Here is a 27,042-nt window from a genome sequence, read left to right on the forward strand (position 1 = left end):
CTTAAGGGCCTTTCTTTAGCTTTTACCCATAGCCTACATCTCGCATCCCAAGACACCCAAGACAATATGATTGGATAAACAAATTCATTGTGGAAGGTATTAAATGTTAGAGACATTTAATTCATATTAGTTGCCAATCTTACATCTTGTTAAATGTTTGGGTATGAGTTTGAGGTGAATTTGAGGGTTTGGAATCATCCAGTTTGGACTCTATGGACATATTGAATGAAGGTGAGCCTCTTTCCATCATTTTATGTTGGTAGAGTAAAATAGGTTTATTAGTATTGTATTTTTATTTGAGAAAATGCTTGTATCACTTTACAGTTTGATTTTATGTCGTTTTTGTATTCATGTTTCATGATTTTTCCGAGCTTTATCCTTAAGTACATGATATAGTGCTTAAACTATACATAGATCATAATCAGAGGCAAAAGGAGGGAAGAATGAGGAATGACCTAAAAGAAAGATGAAAAATGTAACTTGGAACTAAAAGTTGTTTATCTAGATGTATCTATGTATTTTATGATGTATCAAGTATCCAAAAACAAAAAATCAAATATTTAAGATTTAATTAATAACACCTTAGAAGATGACTAAATATGATTCCATATTTCTGTAATCAGATTTAGGTGCCTACACTAAGAATCAAAGATAACTTTAGTGGGGAATCTTCACCAATTGGTTAATTTCACTCATTGTTGATCTTGAATTAGCAAAAAAAATTATGCTTTCAAGGTGGCCTTCCCGTCCACACTTTAAAATTGGGTCACATTCTTATACCAATCAAAAATAATGATACTTCAGGATTAATCCTTTTAAAACTTACATTTGAGAATAACTATTACAATCGAAAAATTCCAAGTTATCAAAGAAATGGAAATCTCTCAATAGCTCATAAACTAATTTTATCTAGAGTTAGTAAACCAATTTTTTAAAAATAGGGGGACACGAGAACAGGAAAAAAATAGGGAAACAAATATATAGATAAATGATGTAGGAAGTGGGTGTGTGCATGTGTGAGTGAGTGTGTGCACGTATGTGCATATCTAAGTTCATGTGTGTACAAGAGAGGAAAAAAATCAGGGAATCAAATAGATGAATCTATGATGTAGGAAGTTTGTGTGCATGTGTCTGTGTGTGCACGTGCACGTGCATGTATGTGCATATGCACGTGTGCGTGTGCACATGAGTTGTATTTCATACTTAATCATTTATAATACATTTGAAGCTAAGACTGTGCTGGCCTACTATTTAATCTCTTGATATTGCCCCTAAGAGGAATGATTGGTTTGTGTTCGCAGAGATGAAATAAACCATAAAAGGAGGGTAAATCTTAAGATGGAATAAGGGCAATGTCCTAAAGCCTTGAGGGAACATGCTTGTAGATTTTGTATAAGTGTCCTATGAGAAATTAATCTACATTCTTTGCATGGTTGAGTTTATATGAGAGAAATAAGGAAGTGGGCTTTAATATGTTAGTTGCCAAATGTATCATGAATCATTTGTCATTGCTTTCAATTAAATTGATTTAAATCGTAGTAATGTATGTTACACATTGTAAGTTGATAGCCTCTTAATAGAAGACGTTACATTAGAATATAATGAAATTGATTTTAACAGGAAATTATTGCATGAACCCTATTATCCATTTATGCTCTATGATAGGGATATATTAAGAAATGAGAGGGCACATTAGATGTGCCTACTAAATGCATGATAAGTAAACCACATTTATTAACAATTTCAAGTCTTGGTAATTAAAACTAAAAATGTTACCCATTGCATTAAAATGTGTATATTGAAAACATAAGGTTGTCTCTCAAAAATAAATATTCATCTTTGAAAGAGGTTACAAATTGTAACATTTGAGTCCACATTTGAATATAATAGACCATATCATAAATTACTAATAATATATTTAGCCCCATTAAATATACAAATTAAGCTATTTATATTGAATTTATAACACAAAGTCATAAAAGTTCAATCTTGAATTAATATTGATCATAGCTTAATAAATACTTGGGATTAAACTTTAGTCGTTCAAATTTAAGCTTGATTATTGAGTTGTTCCTGCACAAATAACAACAAATTAGTACTCCTTAAAAAATCAAAGCGAGATTATAAAATTCTTCTACCAAGAACAAAGAATAATAAATATTTTAACAATACATTATCAAGGTTACACAACAAATTACAATAGATTAAAAATGATAATATTTTTGACAAAGTAAATACACTTCATTATATAAATGACAAAGGCCTCTTGCCACTCATAAGAATTGTACTTCTATTGAAATGATCTTATTGTCAATATTGTTATTACCATTTAATCTTTAAGTACTTTGAAATGTTATTGATCTTATTTTAATGACTTTGAAATGTTTTGTTATCATTAAATTGTAGGTGTTGATTGATTATGAAGAGAAAATGAGTATTAAATTTTTTATAATCAAATTATATAAAAATCTTAAAATCTCTATTACATCCCAAATTTTGCCCTGATTTTATTTGTTAATAACTGTTGGATTTAACAAATTATTCTTTCATGATCATGTAAAATAGTTAGTTATTTATATACGTTGTATTAACTGTTGATGAAATGGTCAGCAACCTATAACTGTTATTAGATGATTAACAATTGTTTGATTTAAAATAACGATTAATATGTTTTTTTATAAATTACTATGGAATTATTATTATGGCGAAGTGTTTTTCATGGGTGATTGCAGGAGAATATGAAGAGGGGCGAAACATTGCTAAACGGGATCATTGGAATGGGATGTTTACTTAGTTCAGTCATCAAGATCGACAAGTATGACCTTACACATCCTTAGCAGGGATACAATGACTTGACCATAGGATACATTATGAGATTCACATGAGCTATTAAGAAAACAATCTAGGAAAAACATTAAATAATCTAATTCTAAATATAAGACATACCTCATGAGATTATAATTAATCTTGATCATATTATTATAATAAATACTTACATACAAACACATAAATAAAAAAATGAAATGGCACCAATAAATTATAATAAAATAATTTAATGATGTAACCCCATTGTTATACTTACATGAACGTATATAAGAATATATTATAATAATAAATGAAAATTATAATATTTTCAAATCCTCTTTCAAACTTTTTATTTTATTCCTTCTTCCCACTCTTTTCATAATTCAATTTATTCACTTGGAAGTCGAATGGTTTTTAAATCTTTTAACCAATGGAAGCTGAGAAGCCATGGCTAGTGCTTTAAGAAGCCGTAATAGGAGTTGGACATCTCAGACCTTGGCCTTCCATCCTTTTCTGCTACAATTACCATATATTTCGTCTACATAAGCCGAGTTCCATACTGTTTTCATCTTATTTCCACCAATACTTGCAAACTTCCAAACCAAGCCATAATCGAGTTGGGCGATATAACTAAGCCGAGTAAGAGTTCTGGCTAGAGGATGGAAGGGAGCCAAATTCACGTCGGATCCTCAATCGCATACACATCAAGTTATGAATGTTTTTTCCTTCGAAATTAATACTTTCATCTTTCTGATGTAAGTCCGACTACAGCCAACTAATCAAATATTAGGACTGAGATTATTATATGTTGCTTTGTTGATGGCCTCTTGCGAATTTCTTATAGTTCCCATTATGATCTTTTTATAATATCATTGTATCTTGACCCACCATTAAGAAGTCGAATGGTAGTTGTAAGAGTCTTATAATGACTGTATGAACCATCACCAATAACATGGATATCAATGGCAATAATCATGATGTCTTAATCCATAAAATAAAGAGTAGAATGCTCACAAATTTCTAACACTTAGGATTCACTGGCAATGAAGCCATGAAATGGTGAATAGGTGTAAATAAAAAAGAACAGAATGTTCATAATCTTTCAGGCACCTAAGATTCACGGCAATGAAGCCATGAAAAGGTGAAGAGGTGGAATGAACCTCAAGGAAATAGGAATGAAATCATATATGAATATCTTAATAATGAAATACTTAATAGCTCATGTTTATCCCTGTAATAGAATCTGTTGTCAAGGCGAGTGGTGGTGATCGGGTCAATGCACCCATCAGAAATCCTTGGCCAAGGTAGTTTATAGGCATATGTGTCATCCAATGATCACTTGATGTCCATAACATCAGTTATATAAGTATAATTAAGTGGGCACTCAAAACACCCGGTAGCTCGGATCGCTAGACTGAAGAACATCCCAAACCCGATCCTGAGGTAGGGAGGGTCATTCTAATATGTTAGGATGTGTGGGGATAAGTATGGTTCGAGGTTGGGAGCTTAAGCCCATGTCAATGCTTCTCCTCTCACCAATGCCGAGGTTTGCACAACCAGATAAAAGATCCTTCAATAATACTTGTATCTTTTCAATCTTCTTGTTACTTGTTAATCGTTTATCATGGATTACATATATGTTAGATAATTGTTTTATTTCAGCTGCATATGATTAGAATAGTTAAGTGTCACTAAAATTGAATAGGAATATGTATATTTTCAGTTTAGCATGATTACAGTTAAGATGGATAGTTGTTACTCTATTTTCAGCTAAACATGATTACAGTTAGAAATGGCTAAATTGTTTAAATTGAATCTGTTTATGTTTATTTCACGATAGATAGTCGTTATTCTATTATTTCAGCTGATCATAAAATTACAGTTAGATTAGTTAATAATTGATCTTGAATATTATTACAGTTACCTTCTATTATTGTTAAAAGAAGTCATTGTCTTGTGAAATGAAATCAGTTACTTTTATGAATGTTGAGAGTTGCTAGTTTTTAAATGTCTTTAATTTACTTATGAAAATCCATTTGTTACAATCTCCATAATGTATCAAACATTAAGTTCGTTCTAGTTTGATAAGAATTTACAAGTACCATAGATTCTCTATTTCTAGTCTACTTGTATGACCGGATTTTTAGCAGCAGATCATATACAAACCTCAAAATCTCCTTAATATTAAACAATAGAACTCAATGTGTCAAAAAAATTCTCTATTGTCACTATTATCAATTTGAATCAAGAAGATTTTGAGGATTGTATATAATACTTCTGCAAGTGAAGTTGAAAAACTTATAAGATAAATGACCAATTTAAGAGCATATTCAATTGCACTTTTTGAGAAATGATAAAGATGCTAAATCGTTCCTCCAAAACTGTCAAAATGACTACTTGGCCTTACAACTATATCGTTAAGTTTGATACAATTATGAAATTGACAAATAATTGTCCTTTGATGCATTTCCCACACTAGCACATTGAGGAAATCAAACTAAATTCAAATGTAAACATTGTAAATTTTGAAAAATGTTTGTAAGGCTATTAAACTGCATCTAGAGGTAATGTGTTTAACAGAACAGATTTTTTTTTTAGTGTACTCGGCCATAGGCCTCCTGCTTGGCATAATCTACTTTCTTTCCTAATTCTAAACAGCAACTCTCCAGAAACTGTTACCATTTGGAACAGGAATTTTCAAAGGTTTTGTGATTATTATAAAGGAGAGTTTTGTAAGAGCAAATTCTTTTTACTTCTTGATTTCTTGCTCCTCCAAAGTACCAAGAATTTTTACATGGTTCCAATTTCTATTTCTGTTTTTTAGGCTTCAAACCCTTGTTTGTAAGCTGAAGGAATTTTGGCTTCAGACCATATCAAAAGTACACTTCAAAGTAATTATTATGAAGGACAGTAAAATTGACATGCATTATGCCTACCGAATTAAAGGGTCAATATTGCGGAGTTTACCAGTCGAATTTTTATTCCCAAGTGGCTTGAAAAAAATTGAGGTATAGAGATAGAGGAGGGAAATTGTAAATGAAAGATCCGATAGAAAAATTCAGAAAGAGGATAAATTATCTTAAGTATTCATGAAGTTGCAGCTTCTCTATTTGTTAAAGCCTCCCTAGGCTAAACTAGGCTACTGAGTAATTAAGAAGTTGGGATGGGAAAATATTGGCTAGGTTCATTACGGAAGCTTCTGATGATTAATTAGGTTTTCTTTGTCTTAGATGTTGCGGTTAGGTTACTGTGGCTAGATGCCATGAACAATGGAATTCAAACAAAGCATGAATGAAGCAAGCTTTTTTTACCATAGGTCCAAAACCATCTCAAGCTTGTTCCATAAACCTTCCAGAAAAGATAATTTTCATGACCTCCTTAGGGACAATATTGACATGGTTGAGCAAGGTCAACAAAGGTGTGAGGCTGATTTTTGAGAAAGAAAAGTGCTAAACATCCACAAATCAAAGCTCTTCACTGTCAAATGTTATTTGACAAGTGATATGAGGTGAAAGATGCAATCAAACTATTAAAATAGTTTGTCTTGAAGAAGGAAAGTGACCGATAAGAAAACACCTTATCATCAAAACATTCAGTGGAGGTATTGTATACAATACATATAGAACTTGAAATGCTAGTTATGAAATGATGTTTCAGTATACTATACCAAATTAAAGAATTTGAAAATAAAAAAATTGCACTACAAACTAGAACTGTTGAACATTCAACATAGCAACATGGTACATACTACATAGTAACATAGTACATACTACATACCTAATAGTAACATTCAAAAATCAAAATTCAAATAGAAGTTCACACACCCGTCTTGGTAGTGGAGAGGTTGAGGAATGGCAGAGGTGTGATACTCAGGTATGCCAAGCACCTAGTGTGGGGATGTCTCAAGAACAGGTACTTCAAAATTTTGGAAGGGGTGCACGCTGTCACTGTTATGTAGTCAATGTGATCATGGAGACAATCATATAATAGAAGTTTACACATAATCGAAAGATACTAATATTCAGTGATTATGCAACAGTGAATATGAAATAGGCAATGTGCACACTAAGGAGATCCACCGTAATAGTGTTTTCTCAGAGTACATAGCACAATAATAACTTGAATGAAAGCGGTTATCCCAGGTACAGTCAATTAGTTTCAAAAGCATTGTTAAATGGAAATAGAGTTTGATAAATTAATCAAGATGTCATAATACAATTTAAGTTCAACTCATAGCCACTTAAGGAATTGTTATATGCTACAATCAATTTATGTTATTGTTTCATGAAGAATTGATCTATTATGATATTGCACGATAATGAGCATGATTAGTCAAAGACAAGGCAATTGTAAGAATAAACAACACCATAGTCAATGATGTGGCATGCTATTGATACAAGGAGAGAAATCTTCGATATTAGTATATGGTGGAGACAGAGATTAGTAAAGAGACTAATTGAAGGCCATAGACAACCAATTACATATGGAAAGAATGCATTGTTTGGTAATAAAGTGGTGCAGTGGTATGTTATAAGAAGACGTTGTGGTAAGGGGTGTCTTTAGAATGCAATGCTTAGGCTGACATTGAAAAGAGGGTGAGATACATGGATGAGAAATATAAAAAGTAGAACATAATGTTGTGGTAAGATATACAATCATTTACTATGTTGTAAGCATGGTATGACAGTAATAAGATGGTCAAGTATCTGATTAGATTCTAACTTATAGAATTATATATGTGACATTAAGAATGAAAATTCATCATATACATATAATGATAAGTTCACACACACACATATATATGTATATAATGATAAATTCATAATTATAATACAAATTCATTAATATGGAAATTAAATTCATGATAATAGAATAACAACAATTAATTAATATATAATTCTATATAAATAAATATATTTATGTACTTAGTTCTATTACTACTTGGTTAAAAAGGGAAGATTGAAGTGCCACCAAGGAGGGGCTTTTATAAATCCAAGAAATGGATCTTTGTCCCAAGATAGGGTAGGGATCAGCAGCCTTGAGCAACTTGCGGGCAAAGTCCCAAGAAAGGTTTAAGGACTTGGATAAGTAAACTTTGAGGGAATCCATTGAAAGTTAGTAAACTTGGATAACACTGACTCCTTCCATCATTAAGTTGAATAGTAATTAGATTGGATATGAGAGTAAATCCTCACAAGATAGGTGAATTCCAAGATGGGTAAGGATATGTATTTTCAATGCCTTGAGGAGAAATCTTGAGATCAGTACAAACATATAGTCTCAATGCCTTGAGGAAGCCTACTACTAGATTGGTGTTAAGCGTCCTAAAACAAGTAAATCCACATCCTTTGTAGGGTTGAATTTGGGCCAAAAAGTAAGGAAACAGAAAAAACAATTCATTGTTTCTTGAAAGGAATTGATTTAGATGGTTGCTAATGTTTGTAGAACATTGGAAGTTGATAACCTCCTCGTAGGAGACGTTACAAGTGCTGTTAGAGCACGATCCTACGATCCTACAAGGTAAAAGGTAAAACAATGAATCTAGACATATGCATATACTTGAGATTACTATAAATATTATGAATCTATTATTTGTGTCGTATGTGTCTAATCTCATAACAAATCAGAATGAATGTAGGAAGTAAACTTTAGGGGATTGCAGTTTACCAGTTCCCCCAAGCTAACTATGCCACCCCAAGGGATGGAATTGACATGGTGAGACATTCCTGCCACTTGTGGGCCAAGAGGTGAGTTGTCAGCATGAGACATTGCATGCTCTTGGGCTTAGTTGGGTTGAGCAGTTCACAAGCGCCCTCTCGAGGCTTTCCTACCAAGAAATTTTATGATTAATTATATAAGATGCATTTAGCACTCTTTGTTTTTTAATGAATAAGAATGAAACTAACAAAGTGTATTATGTATATGCTTTGTGTCTTTGTGCATCAATGTGTATGCTTGATGTTTTCATGCATTAATGCGTATACTTCATGTCTTCATCCATTTATACATATATTTCAGATTTTCAAATATATGCTCCATGGGCAATTCTATGCTTGTTTGATCTAGAGTAAGATATTAACTAGAAGAGAACCAAAAGATATGAATTTGAGGCCTATTGAATGAAAATGTTGGTTTTTACAAATTCAATTGACAACATTATGGAATGGCCTAGATCCTTTTCTCTAGAAGATGAGAGATCTCCTCTTGAATCAAGCATTGCCAACTCCTTACTATCAAAATCATCACAAGGGAGGAAACCTAAATGATATCAATTGAATCCTAATACCAACAACATAATTTGACTTTCTATGAATTTAAAAAAATGGCTTAATTATCAATACTACAGAAGCATAATGGAATATGGATAATAGATGGTTCTTTACGAAGATTTAATCATTGCTTGAAGACAAACAATTTTGGGAAGGAAGGACCGCAGTATCTTGCCTACTAATAGAATATAATATATAAACTACAATAGAATTGAACTATATAAATAAATATTTAATCTTTATTATAAGAACACTAGTGATGAACATAAAAATAATATTAACGAACTCATTCATAATATTAATATAAGTAATGAATAAAATAATAGATTAATATATCTTTACAAGGAATAGAGATAGAGGTCAATATCTACAAAAAGTGATGGGGAGAATAGAATCGCAAGGTTATGAAATAAGTTGAATCTATAGTGTCGTCTAGATTGTCATATGAACAAAGACTAGAAGATAAACATAGTCAGAAGAAAAAATTGATTGGTGGTAATATTAATAAGGGTTAAGATCCCATTATGAAGACGACCTGATGTTATTAATCCAATTCAAGAATCTGTTGGTAATGCTAGGCATTAAAAATTGATAAATACGAAGTGATAAGCGATCTGTATATTGATTGATGATCGTTAAAATAGTTAGCACCAACTAGTGAATAATGTCAGTTTACTAACCCTCTAGCACCTTTCATAATCAAGTATCAACTAATTGAATTGTAGACAGACACGCTGTAATTTATTGAGAGCAATTACAAGTTGGAGACTAAATATAATGAAAGGATGTGACATTTACTATAAACCAAACCGATCACTTATGGAAGAAGACTATACAAAAGGATGGAAATACAATGATTGATTAACGAAGAGGTGTGTTTAGCACCAAGTTAAGGGAAATACTAAAGAGACATGTCCTTGCGCATCGTATCTTATCATTCCACAAATAAGATATAAGAAAGCATTCACTACAAATAAAATAAAAGGAAAATGAGGGAGTCACAGAACAGTAAATATCAATTCAGCAATATATATACCCTTATCAGTGTATAAGGCAGAGCAATAAGTCATTGTGATTATAAATATATAATTCCATATAATTGCTTTATATATACACACACATGATTGTATACAGAAATTATAATCCAATCCTATTACTATTTGATTTATAGAAGGGAAATATGTGATGTTACTAAGGAGGGGCCATAAATCCAAGCAATGGATCTTTGTCCCAAGATGATGTAGGGGGTCAGCATTCCGCAAGCCTTAAAGGCAAGACCCAAGATAAGATACAAACATGGACCTATAAACTTAAAGGGAATCCAATGCAAGTTGGTATCTAGGCAAATTGGATAACATGTACACCTTTAACCATTAAGCTGAATAGTAATATGATTGGATACGTAGGAATTAACAGATAATTTGTCCTACCATGAACTAATACTGTTTGTGAATATCTTATATTGAAATTATTTATCTTAGGACATACAATGTAAGAATTTCAATTAAATATGGAATAATTATGTCTAAGCTAAGAGGGGACATTACATTGACATATTCATTTTTTTCCCATAGCATGTTTACATTGTTCATACATTCTATTGATGCACTCCAACTTCACAGAACCTTGGTGAGCAAAAAGTGGAATATTTTGTATTTAGAATTTGTGGAGGTCATTCCAATGGTGTCAAAATTGGGTTCTTATTAGATTGAAGGGTGACTAAAAAAGTGTTGATGTCACTTGGTGAAAAAGAGATAAGACATTAGTGGAAGGAGGAAAGCAAGTTTTGAGAAAACCTTACTCCAATACAAAATAAAAATTAAGGTGAAGAGATGGAAAGTTATAAGAGAGAATTTTTCTTAACAATGGACTCTATAAGAGATAGGTAGTAACAAATAATAAATTCTTTGTTCAAAGAATTCCAAACTTTGAGAGCTCTTTCCATCTATTATGTGAGAAATTGGTAAAATATAAATCAATAATCAAATGACCAATTATAGTAGTACAAGATCAATATTTGTATTAAGAAACAATCGATAACTGATGTAAATTGAGGAACATTTAATATTTATAATATTGATCATTAAATAAGGAATAGTAAAAATATCATTCTAACACCTCCCTTAATGGTCAATCTATCAACTACACCAAGTTGCCTTGAAAATTTTGCAAACTTGTCTAGGCTCAGAGAGTTGGTGAGAATATCTGATGTCCAGTATGCAGTCAGAACATACAACAACTCAATTGATCCGTCTTTAACTAGCTACCAAGTAAAATGACAATGAAGGTCAGCATTCTTGGTTCTTTCATGGAAATGTAGACACCCAAAAATAGACATACTAGCTGGTTCAAATTTAATGCACTAATTATTTTTCTATTAATTAAGGGTTCTTAAATCATTAATTAATAATCTCATTTCCTCTAAAAATCAAATCTTTACATCATTTAACCTTCTCTAATATTAATTAAAAAATTAATATTATTTAATTAATTAACCTTTAACTAATTGATAATTATTAGTTAATTAAATTCAATTTCCAATTTTCCATAAATAATTATTTAATTTAGATATTTATTCCTCTTCATTAAATTAAATTCTAAATTTAATTTAATTTCATCTTAATTTCTATCAATTTTTGATTAATTTCCATTTAATTTCAACTAATTTCATCTTTTTAATTCAACTAAATGTTCTAAAACCGGAAAATTCATATTTATGAGGAATTATAAATTCTAAAAATTAGGAAATCCTCATAAAATAAAATATCGATTTTTCTGAAAATCTAAAATCAGAATATATCTTAAACTTTCCATTTTCAATTTTTGGAAACCATCTCTCCAACAATTGAAAATATTTTCAGACTTTATCATATGTCTTTTTCAGTTTAAAATTGAAAACTTTTTAATTATTTCAAAGTCTCTTTCATCCCCGTCCGTTGGTCGTGATTTCCTATAATAAATTTCAACCATTTGTGGATTTCTTAAAAATCTATATAATTAACCCTCCTATCTTATGTTTTCATCACTCATTCTTGCATCGAATCTCTGTCAGTTTGCTATCATTTGAAATCATATCTTTTATCATATTTCTCAGAGTTCAAAGTCAAGGCGTTGGTCAATTCACAGCTGAGTGCAATCCCTCATACAAAAGAAGAGAAGCAACGGACACTTGAAGCAATCGCTCAGTTTGCATTTTTAGTTATTTATTAATTTCTGATTGTTTATGTTTACATTTCTGTTATTTGTAAGGTTAAATAGATTTGTTAGTTCAGCAAATTAAATAAATTGGTGCTACTAATAAGTTTTTTAGAGTCTTGCAGATTTTCCACTACCATTGGTGGGAAGCTCTCTTAATTGAGAGGTAAAAGCAAGGCTCCTTGAACAGATCATTTCATTAAATCCTCGTTTCTTAGAAAGCCTCCTTTTACAGCCATATCGAGCCAAATTGTCCTCAGGTGGATTCCTTGGTATCTATTCTTGAGCAAGACCAGTGGAAATGATCTGGAACATACAAAGTGTTTAGCTCTAATGACTATTGATTGAAGTGAGTCTTGTGCTTGTTTACTTTGTTATTAAATTCAAAGTTTCATGTTGCAAGTATTGTCCAAAAGTCTTCAAATCAAATTTCAAGGTTTGCCATCAAGGATCCTAGATCCTTAGAACCAAGAGATCACAATCAAAACATCAATAATCTAAATCATAGAGATAAACCTTTCTTTGTCAGACTTCATCACAAAAACACACTTCAATTTTGGAATCCCTGCAACAGCAATTTGAACTGCACTCCAAACACTTCAAATCAATATCAAAATGTCTCTTCAATATCCTTTTGGTCAGAGATGACTCATCAGATCTCAAACAAGGAACAACCCAGATCACATGTACTTCGATCAGTTTTCCACCTATGAAAAGGAACAAGATCTTAACTACTATAATGCAATAGACCCTTTTGTATATTCAGAAATTTTCCCTGAGATGACACAACAAAAATGGAAAACTAATATCACCATAAAGGAAGACCAGATTCTCAGCCTATTTGAGAACCCCTTGATTGTCCCAGTAAAAGGGAGTAGTGCTGAATGTGATTAGATTTCTTACAGATTTGAACTATGAATGTCTTTTACATTTTTAGAGTACAATTACTAGTAATCTCTGATCTTTATTGTTTGTGGGTTATGATCCAAACATATTGGTCTTGATAAATTTCAACTTGATCTGAATTTGATTCAATATTTCAAATACTGAATATTCAGGTCTGATCACAGAACTCTAGACGAGGCAGAACATTTACCGATTTTTATATTATCTTACCTAGCTGAGTGTAAGTATTTATATCTTAATAGAGAGACATATCTTGGGTGGACGTCTCTCCTCAAAGAGGAGACATGTCCACACTAGACATGTCTCTTCACAAATTGTGATTAGCTATGCAAGTAAACCAATCCCAATCGGTGTCTGTTATTTAGTTTGGATTTAATCAAACATCAGCATAATGACGCTGATCTCTATAGGAGATTAAATCAGAATTGGATCTGATTTTATATTTACTTATGAGCAAATTACATGATCATGAGTCAACCACATATAAGAACATGAAATGTCAAATTATAATCTGTATGAACAGATCAAAGATATACTTGGAGTAGTATAACAGATTTGGTACATAATAATACAATGATCTGCATTAATATGGGTATGTAATAAGCAAAATGTATTATGTATGCATGTGAGCAGATCAAGATTATATAATCATTTAATTTATCTGACCAACGCTAATTCTTCAACACTCCCTCTTAGCTAGGGAAGATTAGAATCTAATCAAGTATGAATATATATCACAATAGACTCGTCTATTGTGAAAGGAGATATCACCTAACTCGTGAAAACAGAGGATATAATGTGCCTAAGAATATCAAGTCACGTGAAATTCTTCTTACATATATCCAAGTTATAGTATGTGCACTGACATCAATTTTCATGATGTCTACCATAACAAATCATGGCATATCCATGGAAACACTTTTCCACCATGATTATCTCATAAGGAACATAATGACCTTCAGCTGATATCAAGTCTCATGATATCCATCAAAATGTCCAAGAGATAGTAACTATCATGATATGTCCATGAATATTACATCACATGATATTCATCATAATAGTGAACATTGTAAAGTCGTCACCTTACAATGTTAGATACAAGTGTATATTATCTAAAAGATTGTCAACTTTCAATAATATACACAAAGGGCCCATAAAGTCATAGAGTCACGCAAACGAAAATAAAAGATTTTACATGGAGTCACCATAGATTCTCTCACTTGCTGTTGTCATGGCATCACACACGACATCCACCATGAACAATATTCATAGGAGTAGTTTCTCGTACACAAATGTACTTGTCTGATTCCATAGTAACATGAGTGAATGTAATAAGCTTTGGATTTATCCCTAGCCTTGGTGACACCAAATATTCATGATAATGTGGCTTCTATCTGAAGCTCCAAGTACATGCATCAACCTCTTGTCCTTCTCGTCCAAGGTTGCCTTAGACCTTTTATGAATGTGACATCAACCTTCTAACCTCCTCGTGCAAGGTTTGTTCTAATAGATTATCAAACTCCCTCTAAATCTGATGTCCATCTTCAATTCATCTTCATTACTTTAAGTATCAGGTTTTCTTTCCCTTGATTACAAATTCTTATGCTTCTTGATGCATCCTAAAGACATTCCAAATAGTTGATAAAACTAAACTATCTCGAAGGGAAATGTTAATCATAGAAGCATACAAGATTTGTCATCCCAATGTTACAGCATGAACTAATGAACATAATTCAAGGGTATGAAATACTTATCTCTTATGTTGGCACATCATAGATCTAGTCTAGAGCTGGGTCACAAGACTGTAGTAATATTATTTCCTTTGCCATCTTGTTGGTTCTAGGAAAAGCATCAAGAATGTCACAACCATGTATTGTATAAATACTATTTGCTCCTTGATTGTTACAGGTCTCTTGTCACTAGAGCAGTCATCTCGACATGATCCTCTCCCTCTGAACCAATATAATCCTTGATAGCAATTCCTCTAGCTACTCCCTCTCTCATAGAAGCATATAGGTTTGAATTGTCTCCAATGACTCATGACGGATGAACCATCATTCTCTACTACTGCTACAGAGAGTGTTTCTCACCAGGGCATCATGATTGATGTCCAAAGTTTTATGTCAATTTTTAACCTCAGAGATTGTGTCCAGAAACCATCATTTAGGTGCCAATCCTCTAATTCGCCAACTTTCATAGATTATCCTGCTACTGAAGCTACCTTGCATTTTTTTTGTTGGCTTTGCTCCTTTCTTGGATCTTGCCAAATTTAATGGTAAGGCCCATGAAAGATAAACTGTTGATATCATTCACTTTATTTTTCCTAGTATGCTTAGACACTCAATTTTCTTAATTGATATAGCAGCAATCTCTAGAGTAAACACATCATCTACCAGAAGTCTAATGCAATGTTTCAGGTATCTCTGAAAATTTGTTCAATGAGGCATTGCTTGACTGGATTGTCCCTTCATCATTAATAGTCCCCTTTTCCTTAGTACAATTTGCAATTTAGAAGTGCTAGATCCAAAAGAAGATGGTATATATTAAACTCTGCCTTGTGAAGATTCTGTTACAACCTCCCAGTCATGCCATTTTCAATTGCATTATGTGATGTAAATGCCAAGGAGACAATTCCATTATCTGTAACATCACATTTCGAGACCTCCAAATCCTAAGGGCACATACTTCCCAATAACCCAAGTAGTAACATACATTGACAGACTTCAAAGATTCACATGAAGGAACTGGCATGGTTACATCTCCAGATTCTGTTATTCCACTATATTTCCCTAAGAATGTTGTGCAGCGTTGATGATGCTCTCCACAGAAGTGAAATCTCTATCCATAAGTCTTATTAGTGCTTCTAGAATCCCTTAGCTTGAAGATAATATAGAGGGGCTTCTTAACATCTCAAGAAGCTTTAGAAGTTTCATCCTCTCTGTAATTTAATTATTGCTCCAAGAACTTTGACGCTATGATATCCTATCAAATTGGCATTTACGAAAATGACTTTTACAGTCAATAGTGCTCAGAACATCCTTTTGATCATCATTTGATGCCACTAACATTCTAGAAGGCTCAATTTTCTCATTTGAGTTTCATTATCCATGAAGAAGATTGACTCTTATAATTCACCATTACCAAATCCTTTAGTACTTAGTGTTAGAAAAATGGGCATTGCTCAGTTATGGGAGGTGCTACATTATCTCAATCTTCTGCCTCGATGACATAACCTGAAACTTTTCCATTGTCATCATCTAAACAATCTTCTGCATATTGTCTTCAGCAGTCCATGACCAACCTTTAATAGGTGTTTTCTTTTATTGCCCTTAATACCACTCTATCATATGCATGAATTGAACTGTTTGATGAGTTCATAGCTTATTAGTGCTATCTGTGCCAGGGAATCCACCAACTATTGGTAATGCTAAGAGTTCAACATAATAAATCACTGTAAATTTATCCTTCCAACCTTATGTTGTCTAATTCTTGCATTCGACTCTCATTAACCGCTTATTCTGGAAGACTCAAGGACTTCAAACTCTTCCACAAGTGTATTTACAGCATCCAACTCAACTTTACAGGTTGCCAAAAAATATTTGGCAGCAATGACAACTTTCTACACTGTATATCTTCAAGCGCTCCAGCAATTGGAGACCAACAAAAAAACTTCAATCCAAGCAAGGAAGGCAAAAGCCTATGTTCTCCTATGCTTGAATTTATTATAATCTCCCCTTGCTGGTAGTAACAATTGTCACTAATTGCATCAGACATTCCAATCTTGGTATTGTTTCCTAACCGCAATCCCAATAACAGTTCTGTGAAATCTTTAATATTGAAATCATATTTTGTAGGATAGGTTGTACAGAAGAGAGTCACAATATCCACAGAGTTTGTATCAAGAGTTTGGCAAACAAACATAATCGGCACAACGACCATACATTAGAAACACTAATGTTCATTGTGGCACGGAAATAAGTCTGTCACCGTACCCATGGGTTGTCATGAAAAACCTGGATGTAGAAGTCAGGGAGCGTGAATTGTTGTGCCAATAAAGGCTAAATTAAATCAATTATTGCTTCCAACTATAGTCTCTCTCCAGAAATGATATGAAGCCGATAATAATATTTGTAACCATAGCAATTGTAATAGATTAGTTCCCTGTGATATTCCAGTCCCACATGATATAGATGGTTACAGAAATCCATGTCCTTAACAGGTTGCAAATAAAACATTTGATGCAGTTGTACTGATTCAGATTGCAGCGTAAGTGTAAATTTCACATAGCCATAAACAGACAATGTACTGAAAAAACTCTTTCCAACAACAATTTTGCTGAGATCCATGTTGAATGTGATTTATTTTTTAAGAGCAGTTTTATATTCTAGATAATCTGCTATCTCAAATCCAATCAGATCTTCCTTACCAAGGCTCTGATACCATGTTGAATGTGATTAGATTTCTTAAAGATTTGAACTATGAATGTCTTTTGCATTTTTAAAATATAATTATTAGCAGATCTCTGATCTTTATTATTTGCAGATTATGATCAAAATATATTGGTCTTGATAGATTTGAACTTGATGTGAATTTAATTGAATATTTCAAATACTGAATATTCAACTCTGATCACAGAACTCTAGATGAGGCAGAACATTTATCGATTTCTAGATTCTCTTGCCTAGCTGAGTGTAAATTTTATATATATATATATATATCTTAATAAAGAGACATGCCTTGGGTGGACATGTCTCCTCAAAGACGAGACATGTCCACACAAGATGTGTCTCTTCACAAACTGTGATTAGTCATGCAAGTAATCCAATCTCCCATTGGTGTCAATTATTTAGTTTGCATAATGATGCTGATCTCTATAGGAGATTAAATCAGACTTTGATCTGATTAGATATATACTTATGAGCAAATTACATGATCACGACTCAATCACATATAAGAACATAAAACGTCAAATAATAGATCTGTATGAACAGATCGCAAATATACTTGGACTAGGATAATAGATTTGGTAAATAATAATATAATGATCTGCACTAATATATGTGTATGTAATAAGAAAAATGTATTATGTATGCATGTGAGCAGATCAAGATTATATTATCATCTAATTTATCTGACCAATGCTAATTCTTGAACAAGTAGGATCTTCTTGAGACATTTATATGTCTGAAAACATCCTTTGAATCCAAATTGCCAGTCAAGCTGCCTTAATTGTTCCTTCATACTCAGCTTTTGTCAAGGAAAGAGCCACTACCTACTGCTGCTTGCTAGCTATGTGACTGCACCAAATCCCAAATTGGAAACATACCCAAATTTTGATTTTCTATCATCAATAGATCCTCCCTAATCTAAATCTGTAAAACTAATAAGTCCTGCATCGTGACTTTTTCCATATAAAAAACCAAAATTAGAAGTGCCCTTCACATAATGCAGCACACATTTTGTTGCTACCCAATGATCAGCATTGGAGGCTATTATGAACTGTGAAATTTAGGTCAGTACAAAACTGAGAGTAGGCTTAGTAGCAGTAAGGTAGATGTTATTGCCCACCGATTGCCTGAATGTTGATTCATTCACCACAAGTTAGACTGATTTGGTTGTCAGCTTCAGCCCTTTCTCCATAGATGTGATGCAGGTTTTGAGTATTGCAGCTGAAACTTGTCCAGCAAATTGTGGGCATACTCAAAACAATAGTGCGAAATCCCCAAGTTTGTCATGTCAAAAAATTAACACAAACTCTGTTTGATCTGATTGATAAAAGTGTCAAGCTACTAATGATAATCAGATCATCAACATAGACAACAAGAAAAATATCATCACCAGTGTTTTTTGACATACAAATAAGAATCAAATGAACTCCTTTGAAAACAATTAACTGAAAGCTACTTGTCAATTATTATGTACCAAGCCCAAAAAGCGTATTTTAGGCTATAGAGTTCTTTCACCAGCCTGCACACTTGATGTTCCTTTTTAGCAACCATGAAACTAAGAGGCTGCGTCATATAGACTTATTCCTGCAACTCACCGTTGAGGAAGGCACTCTTAACATACATCTGATGGACTTTCAAACCAAACTAAGCTACTAAGGCAAGGATAAGTTGTATGGTACATAGACAAGGATGTAATGACCCTGTCTGGTTATATCTAACTTAAAAACAACAACTTCCTACTAATTTATGGGTTTGACATTTCTTCAAACACTCAGCAAGCTTCCCGGATATCACAGAATATAAAATTTCAAATTCAAGCTAGATAATTCAATCAATGCTCACAAGAAATTAGATGAATGCCAATTTTTGATATATGTTTCTGCCCTATGAATTCTTGCAAATTAATAATCTTTGGAATGGCAAGGTTTCACAGTTAATTTCTAAGTTCATTTAATATACTTTTTCTCTAACAATATGCACAACAATGATTTATTTAACGCCAAGAACCTGATCATATAATGCCAGTCCTTTCCACTACCTTGTGGGATAGTGAAACCACCAAAATAATGAAGTTGCCAGACTGAGATGTCAATGCAGCTCCCTTCCACTGCCCTAGCCACCTCTGATTTCAATTTCCAGCCCCAGGAAATGAATTGTGCAGGACTGCAACTCTATTTCAGTTCCCAAGTGCTAGCTGCAGACAATTCAGATAATTGTCGAGCCTCTCAGTCAAAATGCAGGCACTCAAACCAAACACAAGTGAAGCATTCGGGCTGCTGGCACTGCAATCCTGGTCCTCCTATCACCAAACGCTGGTCTCAGACAATCCGCCCAGCCTTGGATATGGGTGTTCCCTCTCTGATATGAACTTCTGAATATCAGTGAGTCCACACGTGGTCTTAGGGTCAAAACGGCAGCTTCAAAATTCTCCAAATCACACCCCAACTTTAATTGCCATCATTGGATGTGCAAACACAATTAACTTCCTTCAGTAAATCGGTCTCCTTAGCCACAGTAGTCACAGTAGGAGAAAAGAGAAAATCTATTTGCAAATGCAATTCTTAAACCACCTTTAGAATTCAATCTCTTAGCAAGACAGTAACTCCCAGCCACAGGAAACATAATTAGGGAGATATAATAAATATTCAGAATATCACAAATCACTATACGTCAACAGTGAATTGCCCACTCAACTTGAGACCCTTATACCACAGCAAGAGCGAAGAAATCAGAACTCGGGAAAAAGCCACAAAGGCAACAAAAGCAGATTAAAATATCCAAGTGTGCTTTTCCCAATGAAATGAGATCCTATTTATAATCCTTTGTTGGCGAAAGTTTCCTAAAAAAACTCCACTTCAAAAATTGTAGAAGATTCCCAAAAGAACTCAACACTTGAAACTTTCCAACATGCTTTTTAGAAATATCTCTTAATGATATTATTATAATAACATAAATATTATTATAATAATGCAACTCAATAATTAATGAATAGATAAGAGCTCATGCAATTATTAACCTTATTTACTACAGGTGACGACCAATTGCCAAAGCCAACCACTACACTGCCATATATAGCAATAGACTTACTAAAAATAGTAAATCCAAAACTAGGACCCCCAAAACACCCTGTCAGCTACCAAGGTCGCTATGATGAGCTAACTCCATCAACTACATAGACTTGCCAAAAACGGGGACATTACAAAGGACAAGTCACATGGTACAAATCTTGGTTGTACGAGAAAAAGTATCCTCATCATCAATACCTATTTTCTATGAGAACCCTGTAATACTGAGATGATCTTTACACTTGTCAAGGGTTCTATCAGCTTTGGATTGTTAACCACTAGGGTTGTCGTTGCACCAGAAGATTGGCCTAGCCATGCTCAATACAACCACTAGACTTATAGAAGACATAGGAGGTTGTTAAACCATGACACGAATCCAATGAGGGACATTGTCCCATTGCCAAAAATCCCTCTCCCAACGTTACTCATTGTGGCCTGCAAGGCTTTGAACATGTAATCAAGCTCTAATATCAATTGTTAATTGCTAGGGTTGTCAGTGTACCTAAAGATTGACCTATCAATGCTCAATACAACTACTAGACTTAGAGGAAGACATAGGAGATGTTAAACCAAGATGCAAAACCAACTAGGGACATTGGCCCACTGCCAACAAGTACTCCATATAATCCATTTATCACTAATAGGCTTCTTCCTTGGAGGATATTACAAAGACCCAAGTGTTATTCTTCAAAAAACTATGGTGCTTAGCTTCCATAGCCTTTTCCGACTCAAGAATCCCTTTAGCCTTAATATATGTTTGAAGCTCAAAAATACTATGAATCTTGGTCGTGAGAGCAAAGTTGACTATATTTTGCTAGTTTCTCTTTCTTTTGGAAGATTTACCCTTGATGACCTCATGAGGACGAAGATCACTGATGGTTTTAGCCCACCATTTAGGCCCCAGAGAAGAATAGACAACATTCGATGGAGGAGAAATAACTAGAACATGATCTAGAACAAGTTCATCAAGAAGAACATCATCCAGAAGAAATTCAGGTAGTGTATCATCAAACTTTGGGTTTACATCATCCCTCACATTAGATGAACCAAATGAAAGACAAACACTTAAGTTAGCATTCTTCAAAGCTTGATCCTCAGAATGTTGTAGAGATGAGGAAAATTGAAAAGATCCTCATTCTTCATCAAAGACATCAAGATTGAAGATAAGAAGATCAATGTCTACATCAATCAACCAGTAAGCCTTGTGGCTGTCACTGCACCCTATGAACATAAGTTTCCAAAATCTGGAATCCAACTTGGAGCATTCAACGTTCGGAATCCATACATATGCTCAAGAGCCAAAGACTTTCAAATGACTAATTATAGGCTTGCAACCAGTGCAAGCTTCTTCAAGAGTCTTCCCCTTAATGGCCTATGTGGGAGACCGATAAGGATATAGACTGCAGTGAATATTGCTTATGCCCAAAATTTCTTAGGAATACTCATGTGTTCCATCATTGACCTAGTCATTTCTTTATAGTGCAGTTTCAATGTTTAACAACGTCATTTGGCTATGGAGTGTAAGGTATTTTTAGTTGGCATCTGATGGCACATGTATCACAGAAGATGGAGAAAGCATTAGAATAAAACTGCACCCCATTATCTAACCTAGGAGTGACTCTAGGAGAACCTTATGCTTTTCCTACTAAGCCCTAAAATTTATGGAATATAGTACACATACCTAATTTCTGTATAAGAAAGTGCACCCAAATTTAGGACTAAAATCATGAACAAAAAGCAAGAAATAACTTGCACCAATAATAGAAGTATTCATTGGACCACATAAATCAATGTGGAAAAATTGCAATACATTTGAGGCTCTTCATGAGTCATCATCATTAGATGGTATCCTATATTGGCTCCCATCTTGACAAGTTTTGCAAACTCGATGATGTTGAGTCTAAATCTTAGGTAAGCCAAGAACTAGATCCTCCTGAACAAGATAGTGAATGTTAAGGTGGCCATACTGTTGATGTCAAAGATTGTTGATGGAAGATTGCAAACACATGCTCAAGAGAATCCACAAGTCTATACAAACCATGATCCTAGATGTCAACAACCATAGAAGTATGAGATGCACAATCAACAATCAAACACTTGTGTGAATTCAAAATCACATCAAGCTAAGGAGAATGCCACATAATTTGGTTTGCAAAGAAAAGATCTAGTTTCATATCAAGAATATAGTATACATTAAGGAATAATAGAGTCCTTCCACTAGACTACATCTATACATTGTCGGTGATGATAACTATACACTCTTCACCAAAAATGATTGAATCAATGAAATGTGAGAAGTCTATGAAACAATTATGTCAATTGGTAAAGTGTCAAGCAGCCCCAGAATCTATGTACCAAGCAAAAGACCTCACATGATCTGTAGGGTGGTCTGTCATGAAAGCATAAAATGTCGATTCTTTTTGCTCTAAGTGCCTCGTGTCATTGACCTTACGATGAGATCCTCCCTACTTTTGTTATTCAAAGGCAAGCTATTTCCGACACTCCTTCAAATGACCAAATTTGCAATAGTAGTTACAATTAACTTACTTGTTCTTCAAGTTGTCGTCGGTAGAAATTGTGCATCGGCCGACAGGTCCCTTCGGTAAAAGTCTTGTTATGTAGCCGACGGGTAAACAGTTTGTAGCGGGTATAATGTACCTGGCCGACAGACTCCTTCGGGAAAGTTCTTCAGAAAGTATTTATAACCCCTTCGGGAAGCATTGTAATCATCATCATATATCATGGAAGCATAATGTAATGTTCTGGCATATGCGAATAATAAGAGTTCTGCTGTTTGCGGTTCGGTGTTCATGTCTATTTCCTGTGTGCGTTGCTTAATTAATCCATACGGTAAACATTTGGCGCCGTTGCCCGATGGATCTGGCACGCAAGCAAGCGTATATGAATTAAAAGCCGAATCAGTTGAACAAAGATAAGTGTAAGCTGAAGGAAAAAGATGACATACACGTTGCGCAGGAAAATTTAATTTTGGCTCAGCAGATAGAGCGTCGAAGGAGGTTTCAGAAGATTTCCGATGGAAACAAGAGTGCAGAAGGATTGTTGAAGGAGACTCGACAACGGCTTGATTTGGTGGAAGAAGCGAGGGAGGAGTTTCTGAACCTGCATATGCCACGGGAAGAGAATCCTAATGGAAGGAGATCGACTCGCACGGCTCGAAGTGTCGAAGGAGCACAAGCGTGGAGTGACCTCTTCGTCCGAGATATACTTCCGGAACGAACAGCTTCGGTTGACGAACCCTCTTCTTCACCAAATAGCGCGGAAGTAGAAAACAGCGCGGGTATTGAAAACAGCGCGAGGGTTGAAAACAGCGCGGGTGTTGGAAACAATGCGGGTGTACAGAACAGTGCGGGTGTTCAAAACAGCGCGGGAGCTCAGAACAGCGTGGGTGCTCAAAACAGCGCGGGAGTTCAAAACAGCGTAGGTACACAACAAAACCCTCAACATACAGTGATAATGGCAGGTATGAAGGAAAAATTGCCTAAATTTGATGGTGATGAAGCAGCTGATCCCATTCGACATTGTAAAACATGTGAAACGATCTGGAGGGCGAATGGCATAACAGATACAAACGAATGAATCCGACAATTTCCCGCAACCCTACGAGGTGTTGCCATTGATTGGTATACTGATGCTGATCCACAGAAATTAAATAGTTGGGATAACATTAAGAAGGAGTTCATCGTAGAATTTCAACTTTTGCGTGATGACAATGAAATTGTCGCAGAGATATTCAATACCAAGCAAAAGAAGAATGAAACAATACGGGTCTTTGCTAGGAGATTGAAGGACTTAATCAGTAAAATGGAGAATAAACCGGCAGATGGGCTCTAGAAAAGATGGTTCATTGAAGGCCTTCACCCGAAGCTGCGAAAAAAGATGAAGATCGTGCCACCATCCACATACAATGAAGCGTACAATCGGGCAATGAACTTCGAAAGTGACCAGAAGACAAAGAAGAAGAAGAAGACTAGCTCATCCGATTTAGATGACGATGCATCCTCAGGAGATGATAGCAGCGATGACGAAGGAAGCAACAAGAAGGTCCGTGCCCTCCAGAAGGACATGATGCGGATGATGAAGGAATTCAAAAACATGAACAAGGAAGCTAAGGGCAATGACCTATGGTGCACGGAATGTAAGAAAGAAGGCCATACGAAGGGATCTTGCCCCAAAGATCAATTTTGTGAAATCTGTCAGATCTTGGGACACTCAGTAAAGGAATGCCCTTTCAATTTAAAAACAAGGACACCACAGCAAGTGTTCCTATCACAGGAGGCATCCCCGTCAGGAGGAAACGGGAACACCAGTACGGAAGGTGCCACATCAGGCGGATATAGAAACAACCGGCGCGGTCCAAACAACAACAGCAATAACAACAATGGAGGAAGGAGTCGAATTCAGTATGATGCGAATGGTCGGCCAATTGTTCAATGCTGCGCATGCAATCTGTGGGGTCACCTCGCCTAGGAGTGCACAACGACGAACACACCGAAGCTGCTATGCCGTTGGTGTGGACCTGGAGATCATGATGATACTAAGTGTCCGAAGTCCGGAGTAAACTTGATTACCGTAGGGACAGACGAAGAAGAAGTTCTGGCAATCACTCGAAAAGAGGCGAAGCTATACCTTGACCCAGCGGAAGAAAAAAAGAGACTGGAGGAAGCAAGGGCAGAGATCCAGAAAGCAACACAGGCAGAAATGGCACACCTGAAGGACCCGCCAAGTACCTCAGTCAGGAACTGTGCAAAACAGAACATTGTACGGCAAATATTGCAAACTGAGCTACCCGTCAGGATAAATGATCTGTTGCTCACGATGCCTCAACTCCGTACGGCCCTCACAAATATAGTCCCAAGTGCTAAGCAACCCGTAGAACAAGACAACAACAAACAGGGGGGTACAAGTGCAGAAGATCCGATGTTGTTAGCTCTTTCCTCTGGACGCTATCTGGCGGTTGTTGAAATGGGCATTCTCGGGATTGTACTAACGGACACGATCGTCAACGGAGGATCCGGTGTCAATGTGCTACCAAAGGATACTTGGAAGAAGTTGGGCCGGCCGACATTATGGCCACCTACCTTCCAGTTGCTAACGGCTGATCAACATGGAATCAAGCCATTGGGAATACTCACAGCACAACCAGTGACAATCGGAACACAACCATTCCTGTTGGACTTCGTTGTGATTCCTCTCAAGCGGAAGGGGTACGATGCTATTTTGGGTCAGGGGTGGCTAATACAAGCAAAAAGCAAAACACGATTGGAAGAAAAATACTTTATCACTCGAAAGCAGAGGCCGAAAGTATGTCATTGATCTGCACACTCAGATGGTCGAGGACGAAGCCCTCTCGTCAGATTCTGAGGGAGAAGAGGATGACAAGGGGCAAATTATGGAACCGGATCAGGAGGGAGTTTTACGACTGGAAGGAGACGACGATTTAGATTCAGTAAATGGTCTGTACCATTGGTAGATAGAGGATTATGAATTGTTTCCAACCTGCAACGTACTGACAATAGAAGAAAACAATACCGATGCCTTTCCAAAGGAATTCACTGAAATAAAGGAAGGGGATACGTCACTCGATGTGACCCCGGCACATCAGTTCACTAAAGGAGAACCCATCAAATATAATGAAGTCGCGTTGCAAACCATGAATTTGGGAGATGAAGCAGAACCACGGAACATACTGGTAGGGGACAATTGGGACCCAGTACTAAAGGCAACAGCCTTCAAGATATTTTTAGAATATAAGGATGTCTTTGCATGGACGTACAAGAACCTGAAGGGCGTACCACCTGAATTATGTGTGCATCGCATTCCATTGATCGAAGGAGCAATACCCGTACGGAAAAGGCCCTACAAAATGAACAAAAATTATGTGGCCCGGGTTACGGAAGAAATCAATCGGATGCTAGAAGCCGGAATTATTTTCAAGGTACAGACCAGTGAATGGGTATCCCCGATCGTGATCTCCTTGAAGGACTCCATTCAAATCCGAATATGTGTTGATTTCCGATGCTTGAATGCAGTCACCATCAAGGATCCGTTCCCGATCCCATTCACGGATAGCATCCTCGAGGAGGTGGCGGGACATGAGATCTACTCATTTATGGATGGTTTTTCCGGCTACAATCAGATCTCAATCGCAAAAGAGGATAAACTGAAGACAACATTTGTCGTAGAAGATGGGGTCTATGCCTGTAATCGGATGTCGTTCAGTCTATGCAATGCGCCTGCAACATTTCAGCGGATCATACTACACATCTTTGACAAGATGTCTGTCGGAAACTTCAAGGCATTTTTGGATGATTGGTCAATATTCAGTACGGAGGA

The 27,042-nt window shown here is 35.2% G+C and overlaps 2 protein-coding genes across 2 annotated transcripts in view; one reads left to right on the forward strand and one right to left on the reverse strand.

Annotated features, from left to right (window-relative positions):
- Nucleotides 1–1,757: 1,757 nt before the first annotated feature.
- Nucleotides 1,758–27,042, reverse strand: part of LOC149539958 (carotenoid 9,10(9',10')-cleavage dioxygenase-like) — a 118,656-nt gene continuing 93,371 nt past the window's right edge. Inside the window, exon 14 of the mRNA XM_089801179.1 lies at nt 1,758–2,073. Within this exon, the coding sequence (XP_089657305.1) occupies nt 2,050–2,073 (24 nt within the window). The 3' untranslated portion in view covers nt 1,758–2,049. The remainder of the gene's footprint in view (nt 2,074–27,042) is intronic.
- Nucleotides 12,219–27,042, forward strand: part of LOC149539959 (uncharacterized) — a 30,724-nt gene continuing 15,900 nt past the window's right edge. The window contains exon 1 of the mRNA XM_089801180.1: nt 12,219–12,435. The gene's annotated coding sequence lies outside the window, so the exon portion shown is untranslated. The remainder of the gene's footprint in view (nt 12,436–27,042) is intronic.

Source organism: Cupressus sempervirens, chromosome 9 (genome assembly GCF_028749045.1).
Source record: "Cupressus sempervirens isolate cs-2001-9-10 chromosome 9, ASM2874904v1, whole genome shotgun sequence".
Classification (NCBI taxonomy): Eukaryota; Viridiplantae; Streptophyta; class Pinopsida; order Cupressales; family Cupressaceae; genus Cupressus; species Cupressus sempervirens.